At 42.9% G+C, this 15,024-nt stretch overlaps 1 protein-coding gene across 3 annotated transcripts in view; it reads left to right on the top strand.

The window, feature by feature from the left end:
* Positions 1-15,024, top strand: part of LOC124162954 (puratrophin-1) — a 1,076,650-nt gene that overhangs the window by 903,213 nt on the left and 158,413 nt on the right. For all 3 annotated transcript variants that reach the window (XM_046539729.1, XM_046539737.1, XM_046539745.1), the window contains 2 exons: positions 9,873-10,192; positions 13,762-13,900. In XM_046539729.1, coding sequence (XP_046395685.1) covers positions 9,873-10,192; positions 13,762-13,900 — 459 coding nt within the window. The remainder of the gene's footprint in view (positions 1-9,872; positions 10,193-13,761; positions 13,901-15,024) is intronic.

Genomic DNA, 15,024 nt, shown 5'->3' with positions numbered 1-15,024 from the left:
GCGGACACGACAAAGTGGAGCCGGGGTTCGCGAGAGCAGCTGCCGCCGCGCCGTGGTTAACCCCGCCGCGGGTCGAGCGACACGAAATACTCTTCGGAAGCAAGCAGGCAGCGTGGGCGTTCGCGTGCTGAGGATGAAGTAAAAGGTAGTTTGCGGGAAGCATTGGGTGCTATCCATTCACCTCTGACACATTAGCTTCCCATTTTTCGCATTATGTGCATCCCCAGGAGTAATTGGAACGATCTGCATTGAAGGCCTCGGTTTTAAGGAAGAAAATATGCATTGGAGATCAAAGGAATTGAGCGCTAATAATAAAGCATGAAAAATGCAGTGAATATACTCAAACAAAAATGCCTAGAATTAGCGAATACATATGAAGATTGTGAAGTTACATCGGTTATTCAATTTATAGGAATTTTTAATGCAATCCACCGTAATATTTGCAGTTATCACTTAAGTATTGAGAGGGAGGGAAGTTAAAGAATATATTATAGCAGTGATTTGTCATTTTTTAAAGCCTTTACTTTTTACTTTTACGCTTTACGCAGCAACCAAAACCGACAGAAAAGTTATGAGTTCATCATTATTTCTATTAGGTCGCTTTAATGATAATAAAATATGAATAATGACGCAAAAATTCACTTTGTATTAACGCTTACATAATTTTCGAGAAGCTGCTATCTAGTAGCTGTTGTTCATATTTCTGCGAAGGAGAGGTAGGGTTAGAGGAATGGAAAGGAATCGTGTTATTAGCACCAGGAACAAAATTTAATTCGCTTTTCACAGGGTGAACTCGTCAATACTTTATCTTATACATTGGCTAACAGGCTAGCCTCGACCTAATTTGTCATTTCTCTTCCTTTCTCTGGATGATGATCTCTTAGGTAAACATCGGGATCATTGAATAACTGCAAAATTAATAGGAGAATTAAGGAACTTGGGAATCGTCATGATTGAAGTGGATTCAATGTGAAGAGGAACATGCCGTGGTGATTCGTACAGCTTTATTTTTTCTTCCATGTAAACTTTTACGGGTATGTTCCCTCCTTTAATAATAACAATACAGCATGACGGAACAATTTTTATTCAATAAATCTTCCGTTCATGCTTGAAACAGTCGATTCCTTACCCTTCCTGAGTGCACTCCTTTTTAAGTCGTCGGCTTCGACGCGGCGATAGAAGTACACGGCCGTGTTCTTATTTTTTCCCACCTTTACTCACGCGAGGAGCGAACCCCGGACCATTCCCACGCCACCCACACGGCGCCTCAAAGAGGGTGGGTCACGACCGACGACCGCAGGGAGCGCGCCCCGATCGGATTTCTCCGCCTTTTAAAAACATCTTGAGAGCCATTTTCGCTCGCACCCACGCCCGGCGACATTTGACCCCCGCGTCTCCTCCCCCCCCCCCTTACTCCCTTACTCCTGCGGGGCGGAATCCTCCCGTTTCCTCAATTTAGCCATCCCTTACTTTCTCACTTCTTCGCGCGGCGACTTTCGAAAAGTGATCGATTGGCTTGCTACGGAGCTCTTTGACCAGCACCAACTTTTCAGCAGAAAGGACGGAATGCCAAGAGTTAGGAGAGCATCTTTAACAACCTCTCTGCCACCCTGTCCGCGTTTCACAGATTCCAGTATTATCTCCGGCATTAAATTGCGTATTAAAAATTGATCTTCATATACTCCTTGTAGGATTTGTAAAATATCACTAAAATAATTTCGGGACTCCTCCGATTCGTCCACCAATATAGTTCCAAGTGCCAATTTTAACTTGATTGAATATCTCAATAAGAAAACAAATTCTCCTTATGGTCACAACATAAAGTTAAATTCAGCACTCTCATCAGTAATGATTTTTTTTAGCATATACATTCAATTTTTCTTCGATGGCTAAGGCTGTACGTGCTGTATCTTGAATCAAACATAGAATAACGTGGGGTCGCTGTAATTGGTCTGAATCTTAGGGAGGGAATATGTGTACTGGTTCATGATCCTCCGCAACACCTCAGGGCGGTAATCGGGATGGGATGGGGCGGGCCGCAATCCGCGGTAGTTGGCCGCAGAGCGAGGAGGGAGGATCACGGAAGAAGAGAAGCCGGCGCCCCCTTGGCCTCCCTCCGCCTCTCCCTGCCCCCACACCCCCCCGAAGCTTCCTCACCACGCTCGTCCGAGCGAGAAGCCGCGATTTTCCGGTCACTATTAATGCAGATCACGAGAGCCGAAGCCGAGATCGTGTGTGCAAGAGGAGCGGATTACCGTTCTCACGCCCAAAGGGGTGCCCAACCCCACCCTCTTCCTCCACCTCCTTCATCCCCCACCTCTCCTCCCACTGACCCACCTTACTCCACCTTCATCCCCCTCCCCTCCCTTCCGCTTTTATCGTCAACCGCCGCCCCCACCTCTGTCACCTCCTGACCGAACTATTTTGTCCTCCTCTCAACATCTTTTTCCCTTTCCTAGCGCTCCCTCACCAGATCTAGGGCGATGTCCTCACACATCTTCCTGTTACTCCACTGTAGGTTGCCAGGCGCTCTGGAAATTACGTACGAATATCCCCGAGTCTTCGCAATATATTTTGGGACAAGCATTATTGGGAGAGCGGGAAAATTACGTGAGATCGTCGGAGAAAAAATTGAACGAGTAACATGGTGACGTGTGAGGGAAGGTTGGCTAAGAGATCTTAATGTGTGAGGAGGATTCACGCTCTTCCCCATTTTTTCTTGTTCAAAAGCTAAGAGCCTCTTGCAAATTTCAGGGTCTATTTTCATGCTAAATAAATATAATGAATCATATCTTGTAATTTAAACCAAAATTTCGTAACTGTGACACTTAATTGATTTCTATGCTGTTAATTACATTTCCTCGACTCGCCTTAAAGTAATTCAGAGTTTACAGTACTTACCTGTTCTAAGATGAAAACAGTCAAACTGAAAACTTCTTCCACTGATTGCATCTTATGCGGTTCACTATTCTTTTATATCCTCTTCTTTGGCTTCAAACAGCGGCAATACTCCTGAGTCGACATTATTAATTATGCCAATCAAACATGATGGCACTCTTCCAATAAGTTATACCTGTTAACGACGCATTCTGACTGATAATTAATTATTAATTCCACTACGTTAATCATTATGGTAAGCACAAATAAGATGGTAATTTCCCACCAATTTTTACCCGTAATTGGTTGATTGGCATCGTGAAAAATTTATGCTTTAACTCGCCTGCCGCTGTTATTTTTCTTTCAAGGTACACTCAGTTGCTTATCGTTCGAATATCCGTTTTTTCATCATAAAATCCTTGAAGAGTTCATCCGTCCACTTTTACCCCTCTCACCTAAGCTACAGCTCCATCTTCCCACCAGATGTGCTATCGCAACTCAACCTTACCTTCGATGAATTTTGTCGCTATCCCTCCCAACTACCTCTCTTCCTGTCTGCGTAATCCACTTGGTATCCTTATCTAACCGCGCCCGATACTTCCCATTCTACGGCGATCGCTTTGTCCCTCAGCGCCTTCCTGGTTTTTGTCAAGGGCTGAAGGTGTAACCAATGTCCCTGTGTCCCTCTGATCTCATTCTCATGAAAGTTCCGTTCGTTGTGTCAACGGCCCTACGAGGCCGTCTAGTCCCGGTTGGTGGTAGGAGTCTTAGTTACCTCAAATATGCGTAAGCAATTGTTGCAATAATAAAAAAATCCGTTACAATACTTGGTTTAACGTGTTTTATGTTAAAACAGGTGTTTAATTAGTGATTTTTAGCCTAAACGGGAATTTTTATGTGAAATTTAAGTGAAATCTCCAGACTTTATTGTCATGCTTTATTGGCATGCATCCCTTGAAATCATATTTATCTAATCATTACGGATTATTATGCAACTTATCATTCAAACATTACCTACGTCGGTGTTTCCATGCTTGCTTTTCCCTAGGAATACGATTTTTTTATGACCACTGGCTCATTTAAAAATCTAAGAGTTGAAAATCGTAGAATATTCATCGAAATGTTTGCCTCAGTTGGTAGTTATGATCCTCTATTTACCATTTGCATAGTTTCCGTAATATCATGAATACGAAGCATGCACGAATAGTTCCTGTGATGCAATGCATGGAATTTTGTGCCATCATACATCATTTGATGCTCATTTGCATAAGAACCCGGCGTAAATTTCGAGCCGTCTGCGAACATGTTCTCGCAAACGCCACACCGACAGTTCTACATCGAGTGAGTCTCAGGGATTTGCACTGACCATCTCTCCGCGTCCTTTCCTCCCGTGCATATAGCCTCTTGCATCTCGACCACCTAGCCTTTTCAATTCATCACGAATCTCCACCCCGATATCGATTGATCGGAGGTGTAAATAATCACCTCTCTGATCGCCAGGCGTCGAACTCTCTTCGGCGTGCGGCATGACTTCTCCCGCGAGTGCAATCATTATGGAAGCGGCCGTCGCGGCAGCACCTCCGCGATGCCTCGAAAGTGCAGGGGATCGATTGCGTTCGACACGGGGGCGATAATCTCGGCCGGCCTATCGCTCGCCGCCCATCTGTTATTATGCACCGCCCTTTTCTCGCCCTCGCTAGTTTCCTCAAGCAGCATACTCATGGGATTGTCTCCCCTGCATACGATTCCAATAAAAGTCGATTAAATCTTAACGGTTACACTCGCCTCCGATTCCCTCGGTGCTATCTCTCTCCCGTGTTCCTAGAGGAGTAGCAAATAATTCTTGGATGCCCTCTCGTCGCCCGTAGACGAGGAAGTGGTGCTCCCTTAGTTCTCCCACGCCTCTTGCCGCTTCGATATCTCCTTCCCTTGCATTATTATTTCAGGTATTCAAACGGCTAAGGTAGGTTTACAGGGAGCCTTCTGCGAATTATCTCGCTATGTCCCCTCCCAAATTAAACTACCCTCTTCGATTCGTAATAATGCATACTCCCTTTCATTCTCTCCATGAATACTATTTTCCACTTCCAACCCCCGATTATCTAACATTCTTCCCTCAACCTTGGATGATAGCATTCTTCCCTCCCTATTCTCTCATGGAAACCCTCTGTCTCCTCCGTAAACCAACTAGAAGTTTCCTCTTCTCGCCCACCATGACCATTTCTTCGACGGTTCTCAAAAGCAATGTACCAATGCACAAATAACTCGGTTGGAAACCAGATTAGCCTTCCAAGACATGTTATTTTAAATTTTGGAAATGTTTCAAAGCCACTTATCAAACAGAAGGCAATTTCAAATGACGAATTTTAAGGTAGTTATCAGCTTCTTACCAAAATAGCGCATTTTTTTGCCTAAAAGGCGATAAAATATGCATTTATGGTTACTCCAATAATTCCTCACAAATATAAAAGAAGGAGCTATGATGCAAGGATAATCAGTCTGAATAAAGTTTTTTTTTCATTTTTTTGCTTAACTCACCGGACACCGACGTGGTCCCTTTCTCAGTCAACCCCGGTAGCGAAATTCGTTATGTTGAAATCAATTTGTTTGGACGGGTATTAAATGAGTTCCGTGGACCGTAGTTTTATTCCTGACGCGTGAAATTGTCTGTGAAAAACTTTTTGACTGGAACTGGTTCCTCATTATCGCCGTTTACTGCCTCAACATTGTATAGGTACCGGTTCGATGCCCTGTCTTGGAAGTCAATGGACTTCGTTTTTCCCACGTTTTAGACCCTCCCACACTTCTTGAAAGGAAGGTCCATCCGGAACTCAAAGTGGCACTCAGTGGCCCGCTCATCACAAGGAAGTTGTCAACCGCGTCAGTTCGAAACATGTTTTTCGACCCTCATCATTTATGGCGTTCCAACCCCTCCCTCGTCCCGTCCTCGCCTTTATTTTGCCTTTCTTCTCCTCCTCTTATCTACATATCCTGTCAACCGTCACACCCTCTCTATTTTTTATTTTTCATTCGAAGCAACCCAAAATGAATATCTCCTAGATGATTTGCCCCGATTAGATGCCTCATTGGAAATGGGCTGAGGACAACTGGATGATGATAAAGTGTCATGCAGTTTCGTAAGAAATTTTTCATTGCAAACAGTTAAGCGTTAATCCTAATGGTTTGTATGTTAATAATTATATGCTTCAAAGAATCTACGAATTCTGTGAGAAGGTGCTGAGAATTCCATGGAAGTGGAGGAGCTTAGTATCAGCATCGGCTTCCTTAAATCTAATATGCCTTGTTTCGTACATTCTGTATTAATGTCACTTGTTAGGAGTTTTTTTTTAACCTTTTACCCTAGATCCAAGCTAGCTGAGAAGTTTGCAAAAGAATAATCCTCCGCGAAGGGATCCTAATTATACATACATAATTTAGTCGAAATTCTCAACTACCTTGAAAATTCGCTCGGCCTTCGATACTCTAAAAACCATTTATAGCGAATTTTGCAACGTTTTTTGTCATGAGTGGAAACACGACCCGTCAATGCGGGCGTGAAGGAAGCAGGGAGAAAATCTCCGGATACAGTTCCAAAATAATTTCTTAGGAAATGATTGGCACGACTTTAAATGAGCCCGCAACTACCAAGCATGGCCCTGGTATCTCAGCTTTTCGGGCCAAGTATATCGAATGCAAAAGTGGGTGCACGTCTTCCTGTATTTAATTATCATCCAGCGAAAGGGTGTAACTAAAACGTTTTCATGATACAAATATTTCTAATAAGATTGCGAAGATGAAAAAGTCTCCTTCTTTCTCTGCCTCATAACTTTAGTTATGAGGCAGAGAAAGAAGGAGATAACATAAAAGTTTCCACCAGGTCCCTGATCTATAAAATACTCCAGAAAAATAAGGTATCTTTAAGAACAAAGAAAATGATATTTTTATTCAATCTTTCTGAATATTTCTTCAATAACTGTAAATGTTTCTCTTATTTCAATGTTAATTTTTCTTTTCCTTTCGATTTTATTTTGTTCGATTGAATTTCCAATGATATAAATAAATACTTTGCATTCTGGACTCGTTCATGATAAATTAAAATATTGTTTTTCTCATCACGTTAGATAACGATGATGATCAGAGTGTTACCTCCTCTTGCCTTCGCCCTGTACCATTCCTTTCTCTTCGTCTCCTCCTAGATGGTGGAGGCACCTTCCGGCTCCATTCATTTCATTCCTCCCTGGCAGGTCCCGCGGCCACCGCGAAGTGCACGATTCGCTTCGTTATACGTGGTTAACGGTGCAACGGGGACATCAGTGACCCACAGATGGCACGCATGCATGCTATGTGTGTTTCAAAGGACCCTCGCTCCCGTTTTCCATTGCTGGTCCCCTAGACTCATCCCTCGATGTCTCTCTCCTCAAGGGAACATTAAAGTGTGAAGGTTGTCTGGGTTGGTAAAGTGTTGGCGAAGCAATCAGAGATATCTAAATTTTAAAGCTTCCAACGCCAGAGATATTTTTATGGCTTATAAAACTATCGATTGCGCAAATTTTTTGTGGTACATTTATGTTATTTTAAGTACAATTTATGTTGGTCCACTTTATCACTTATTCTGTTGTTCTATTGTTTCGGTCCATCGGTTCACATTCTGCAGATGGTCGTAATTCTGCATCTTCATCCGCATGTAGAACGCGTGAGGTCAATTTAAAGTTTTTAGCGGGAGAAGAAAATATGCAAACCTTGGATTTTATTTTCTCAGAGTTCTACTCCCTTCTAGATGTAGATGTGCTTACTGTTGTTAAATCATCATGCTATATTTTTGGTTTCTGTATTGACTGAACAATCATTGAGTATTGCTTGATAATATCGTAGGTTTTATATTTAACATCCACTTAACTCCATGACCGTTTTAATATATGTGGTAGGTTTGATGAAATTGGCCTCTAATACTATTTTTTTAAATCAAAGATGTGTGTGAAATTGGAGTTTTGAGCATTTGGAGGGACGTGAGTATAGGTATACATTGTACTTGTGGTATTTGAATGTCTTTCATGGATAAAAAACAATTCCAAGCTTCGTCAGTGCTAATAAAGGAATCATTAAAGCCTGGAGTATTTTTTTAAACTGTAAATAAAACATTTTCATAGCTGAGAAAATTCTTCCTCTAGAAACAACACACAGTCAAGTTGTTAAAATGCTATTCTTTGATTTCGAACGTGATTTTGTGGAACTTACTTATCATTATGGAATTATAATGATGGCCAAGTTTTTTTTCTCATAAATTTCTTACAAAATTGATCTACGACTCAGGTTTCCAATGATACCTTCATCATCATCATTCTATCAAGCACATTGGTAATAGGATATATCGAAGACATTCAATGTCTTCTATTACCTATGTGCCTGATAATGGAGATACTCTTCGAAACCTAGGTCGTCGTGAACTTTTGTGATAAAATTATTTCAAAGAACTAAGCAGTTCTTATTATTTTATAATCGTAAATGCAATTGATACTCAAGTTGTGACTCAAGTGATGGTCTATTGTTAGTTGTTGTAACCTTCGCTGTAAAAGCCGTGCTGTTTTCGGGGGTGGTTGAGATAAATCCAATTTAACTAAATATATTAAAATTAAATCTCCAATGAATCGACGACTGTTCCGCGCTTTCACGGAAGAAGAGCTAGGGTACGTAAAAGAGCGAGCGAAGAGCGAGGAAGAGAATCGGTATTCTCGAACCCGCCGTGTAGGAGGGAGGGGGTCGATAGAGGTAGCGGGGGATGGATATTTTTCGCTCGATCGCCGCCGATAATGACGTGTTCGTGGAGTGACCCGGGCGGCCCCCAGGAGGTGTCGCATCTCCGTGACTCCCGCGCTTTCCGTGCGGACGGCCCAAGGGCAAAGGGCCTCTCCGCGGCGCGGACGGTCAAGAATCCCCTTCTCCTCCCCCACAAGTGAAGGTGTGTCAGAGGAACGGTCGTCTTCGTCGTCGGTCTTTGTGTTAACGGGCATCTCCATCTCCCCTGGCGCTCTATCTTCTCCCGCTACTACGGGAGTGAGCGGAGGCTCTCCTTCGCAGGGGAGGTCGGGAGATTAATAAAAATCCATGCCGTCTGGCTCAAAAATGTGGCGATCCTAACGGGACGCGTGCGTTTAAGCGTGGGAAAAGGTTTCGTTATCGTCTCCGCCGCTTTTTCCCCCTCGACCCGTCACTCCTGATTCATGTCCTTCCGCGTCCCCGGTGCCGCGAAATAAAAGGCACTGCCCACTGCCACGGAGAGGTAAATGAGTGAGTGACGTGGCGGGGATACTGGACCCCCGGACCTCCCTCTCCTCCCACCACCCCTTTTTTGGGTAATGACCGACACCGTTGATGTCCTCGGCACGTTTCTATGAACTCTTGTGAGTCGCTGATCCCTGGCGTGCTATATGAATGGCTTCATGTGAAAAGTTTAACATTGGTTCCACTATACATCTATATTATACCCTTAGAGCCACTGATGGGGGTTTAGGTAGGAGATGATCAATCACTATCATCCAATAGTTACCATAAATGCCCACTTCATTCTTATAAAAAAGAAAATAATAAAAATAGCACATATTACATACGTGCACGTAATGTAAGTGATTCCACCAAGTATACAATGCTCTAAGAAGCAAGAAGCTAGCATGCATACTTACATATCAATTAAAATAAATATATTTATATAAAGTTACAATAAATCAAACGGTTTATCGCCAAAAAATGACAATTAAACAATACTCACAATGATAAGATGAAAACAAATCAATGACGGTGCAGGTGGAAAAACATTACGAATGGTAAAAGGAAAACAATTCTGTCCAAGCGAGTGGACCTATTTATTTCATGAATTTCGAAACTACCGCTGATAATACGAGAAATTCCCTCTTACATCACTCTGTTCGTTAATCCCCATCCTTTACGATTGGCGATGATATGTTCTAATTCTTGTAATTTTGTCCGCCTCATTCGCACAGGAGGTGGAGTCTCTGCTGAGCCAGTGCCAGCGTGCGGGTCGTCGCCTCGTGGACGCCATGTGGGAGTTGCGCGGTGACGAGGGCGGCTCCTCCTCGTCTGGCAGCGTGGTGAGCACGGCGTCATCTGGGGGTGGCGCCTCGGACAGCGGGCAGGAGCGGAGGCGGCGCCGGCGGAGGAGGCGCCACCTGCAGGCGCAGCACCGCCTCGTCACCAAGGCCCTAGGCGACTCGACGCTAGCCCGGCTGCGCCGCGACGGTCCCGCCGCCCTCTGCCGCATCGAAGAGATGGCGCGATTGCTGGCCGACAGTGAGGACGTCAGGTGGGATACGGTCGTACTTGCCCTGAGGGGGTACCGGACAACAGTCATAGCCTGGCAAAGCCGCATGACAATACCAATTAGAAAACAAATAAAATAAAATCGAAGTGGTTCAGAGGGTTACTATGTTCAATATTTTACAAATGCTGAATCTTCAGTACTTATAACCATAAGTTTTTTTTATTAGTGAAAGAAAATATTTTCATAAAAAAATAATTATAATTATATATTTGGAGGAGGGATATATAATGCAAAAGGAGGAAAATGGAAATTTTACGTAAACAATATCCATTGACTTAATACAATTTTTTTTTTGCTTAGGAAGAGCATGAGAAGATTTTTAATGCTTGTAGTATTTCTCTTAAGTTGATCATCACTCTATTCAATTAGTCTTTCCCTTTTTCTGCGAAATAATCTCACTTTTGTTGAAGATATAGGTTCAGGTGATAACCTTTAATCTGTTGGAAACAGACTCTAATCCTCTTTTACAGCGAAATTGGATCGCAATTGAGGGAGGGATTTCGAAAAAAAAGAGATTGTCTCTGTTGTCTAAATTGTGCCTTTAATGCCAAATTCGCCGGTACCTATACTTAATTTCACGCGACATTATACCATATCTTATTATTAATTATGAATTACCCTCAATTTTTTCTTTATATTTTTTATGACATATTTTCCTTATTTGCCTATTTTCTAATGTGGGGTAGTGAAATTTCGAACTGAAGGACTGTTTAAATAAAGCATTCGCTGCGTTAATAATCGTGATTTTGTTCTATGTTCATGCTCATTTATGCTGTTATACGCTCAATAAACCTTATAATATAATAAATATGTATTACCTATGTGTAGACGTAGATGTAGATGGACATTGCACCTCCCAAACAAATATACTTGTCATTTATTCAGATGTTCCAATCATGAAGAAAGCGATGAGCTATAAAAGATTTCCCCTGTAATTAGTGACCTAAAGAAGATCCACCTACACCGGGGGTTAATGGTTGAAAATCGCTGTGGACGCGTTCGCCGAAAACCCGAACTACGCTTCGTTTAATGTCGCGAGCACGAATTCAATTTCACGAGACGGGTAGTGCCAGGGTAAGAAGGCGCTCGACGTCGGCACGAACCCACGAAAAATTGAGGGAGGAGAGATCTCGTTCGATTTTCCCCCGCGCCCCTCACCTAGTCATTCTCATTCCACGCGTGCACTACCAGCCAGCCGATGGCGATCTCTTCCTGAAAATACCACCAACGACCCCTACAGACTACTCGTTATCGTACTCCCTCGCGGTGGATCTCCTGCCATGAGCCATGGCAGTAAGACTTCTCTCCAGCTTCTGCCTGCTCATCCATGATAATTGCTGATTTATGAGAGTTCCTAAAAATAATTACTAAAATACAGTACTTCTTAAGTCTCGCTTGAATATAAGAACAGATTATTCCAAATCGGAAATGAGGCTGCAACGCGCGCCACTAAATTATTATTTCTACGTAATGTTCTGCTATTCACCCAAGAATGTATTGCGGGTGGTAACTAAATGGTTCAAATTTGTAAAATAATACTTTGTTGCTTCTTTACTAAATGATTTTATTTATCCCTGGCTGGTGCGGCCGTTGCAAGGCGCCTTTAACACTACGTCATTAGCAAAAATGTATTGAATACTTTCTACGTGGTACTCGCACAATTATAATTTTGTTTACTTTTGTTGGGAACTCTAATTATCATTCCTCACGAATCGTGTCCTGCTCAATGGAAAATTTCTCGCACGGCATTAAATGAAGTAATTAAATAATTTAACGGCGTACATAAAAATATCGCATCAAATTTCTTTGAAAACCTAAAAGAAATCCTGTTTTATTCGCTTTACTCTTTGTACCTACGCCATAAAGAGAAACGTGAGCCTAGGTCCGCGGAAATCCTTGCCTACGTTTTCGAAAAATACGCTCTAGTCACCTTAAGACACCCAACGGGACCAAACCACACTCACCTTGCCTTCCTTTGCCGACTCCCTTCTCTTTCCTTCCGCTGCAGTGAAGTTAGGCATCCACGGTTTAAATCCCTGGACCCGAACTGAGCTGGGACCCTTCACCAACACAAAGAAGTAAATCATGGGGAAATCAGCCGCTGTTTCCGACAAAACGCGGCGAAGGAAATACCTGTTTTTACTTTTTCTTAACAATGTTATTTCCGAAAGGAAAACTTTTCGTTCAAGGGATTGCCTACAGTGATTTCCTTTTCCAATATTTTGCTTTATAAGAATGAAAATAATTATGTTGTTTTAACTTCCTCTATTTCATCATCGCAAAGAATAAAAGGCAGTCGCCTGCTTAAAAATCTCTCTTGAGTTGTGAATGCAGGTCGTGGACTCTGCCACCCTTCCAAGCTTCCAAGTAGCAGCAAAATATCGAGGAAAATCGTAAATATCTTCAAGATTACATTCCCTGGTTAAACTGTTTATTTTCATTTGCATGCCTTTTCAGGAGTGGAGAATTTTTGTACAGTTGAACTCAAACGCTCTTCTTAGATATTTTGAAAGTACTCATTTTTATTAGCTGTCAACTCTTTATCCGCTAACTTTAGTTGCTGCAACTTTAGGCAAATGAGAGGTTTGCTAGTCTCATACTCTTTTGGTTGATTGTTATATTCAAGAATATCAATATTTTTTGCCATTTCAGAAGAATTATGGAAGCACTTAGCGATTACTAATTTTCATTCAGTCATGTAATCTATGCCTTTACATAATTTATTCCATGCAAGTATATATGTAGATTCCTTGGGATATGCATTTTTCAATTTAAGTATTAACTGTGTCCGTTAACTTTTGGATTCGTAACGACAATTCCATGAAAGGTTTGCGAAGGCAGAAAAGAAATTTTGAGTAAAATTTTCGTCTTCGTCTTCAGCACACATTCTGCTGCATTTGGGTCTCGTCTTACGCGGACAAAAACTCAATTTCCCTTGCTTACGAAAGTGGCATTTTCCCTTCGACACCCGTCTCATACCCAAGCATTTCCAGCCTTCCTCCCAGATCCCCCGCTGAGCCCGCAATCTCTTGTCCCTCCTAACGTAAATGGTCCACCCTGCCCTCCTAATGACGTATTTCGTTACCCGCAACCCCGTCCACCCATGGGGAACGCGAGAGTCGCCTCGGACAAGGTTAGAACGGGTAAGGAACAGCCCACCGCCCGACCGCCTACTCCCCCTCCCTCCCTTCCCAAACTCTCCTCCCCCAAAGTACTCCACCCCTTTCTTTCCCAGACCATTCCTTCCCGTTCGCCAGAAACATTCGCTTTCTTGTCCCTTTCCTGCTCTCTTGTGCAAAACGGCGTGTATACCACCTCTATCTACATGTGCATCCCACTAGGGCATCACTTGCTACCTCTATTTCGTTCCCGATGTCTCGTCGCGGTAACCAGGGTCTGCTCGAGTCCGTGTTCGGCTCGGGCACCCTCGCCAACGCCGTGATCCTCGTGTGCGAAGCTGCCAGTTTCGTCGTGTTCGGCGGTCGTTTACCGCGCGGTCTTGACGGGACTTTTCTTCTGTCTTCCTCCATGGACGCCTCCTCGACGGATAGGTGTGGTGTGGGCCGCGCGAGGATGCTGTTCGCCGAGGTGTCCCGGGCGGCCCGCCGGCTGGAGCAGCTGGGCGAGAGGCGAAGGGAGAGACTGAGGGCCTTGGCGAGGCTGCGGGCCCTGCAGGAGGAGACGGCTCAGGTGAGTAATCGACCCAGGTCCAGTTTGTGTGCATGTGAAATTACACGGCTTCAATCCGTGCTGCTAAATTCTGCAATAAAGCTACTATTACTTTGCAAGGTTCCTTAGAAATTTAGTGCTCATACCATCTCCATTTACATCTACATAACCCCCTGCGAGTCATGATAGGGTGTTTGGCAAGGGATAATGAATCACGAGCATGCAAGAAGATTTCCACAGGAACACGACTCGGTCATAAAAATGCTACGCATATCAATAAGATAGGCTTCCACATTCATGCAAAGGCAAAACTTGCCAACTACTCCGAAGTTAATCCGCCTGTTAAGCTAAAACATGCATAATATGCTCCACATCACATATAATGTTGTAACCGTATCAAATGCTGATGATAAGTCACCCCCCGCCAAATATCATAGAGATCGCAAGGTATCATGTAGATGCGGAAGCCGAAGTCCGGAAAATATTTTTGTGGAACATTACGAAGTGAGTTTATTTTCATGTAGCATTATTTCTCTACCATCCTGCACAGAGATGGGATGAATTCGAACGTTTCTCTTCCCGTCAACAGACCGTAAATGAAAGACTGGAGTGTATATGACTTAAGCATGGATTTTTCTTTTTTACTTTATTTCAGAGGATTAAATCTATGTGATATACTGCCAGTCATCTCCAGGGTTTTCAGAAGGGAGAAGTATTTCTCTAGTGCGTGACACTAATTTAAATGGATATGACCGTCGTTCAAGGAAAAAATAAACGATTTTTGAGAATCCATACTATTTCAGTGCAATCCTAATGGCGTCGGGATTTTGTTTGGGAAATATTTGACCTATAAGAGAGTTTGATTAGGGAAAATTCTCATGCAGTCGGTTTTTCCCAAAATTTTCGTGTAGTTTTTAGTTTGACTTAAGGACACTTCTACTTTACGTAGCTATACGTTTACCATTATTTCATTTTTTTCTCATAAAAATGGTATTTCTTTCCCTCAGTAATGGGGCCTATGATGTATTTTTTCCGCATATAGGTTTCTTTGACCCCCTTCAAAGTGGATTGCTGCGGTATGAGGTCGATCGATGATATAACCCTTGTCTTCCTATTTTGTATAGTTTCACTGCGCGTCCAATACC

This window comes from Ischnura elegans, chromosome 1 (assembly GCF_921293095.1).
Source record: "Ischnura elegans chromosome 1, ioIscEleg1.1, whole genome shotgun sequence".
Taxonomy (NCBI): Eukaryota; Metazoa; Arthropoda; class Insecta; order Odonata; family Coenagrionidae; genus Ischnura; species Ischnura elegans.
The sequence above is the reverse complement of the archived record's forward strand: the minus strand, read 5'-3'. Positions and strand labels throughout refer to the sequence as shown.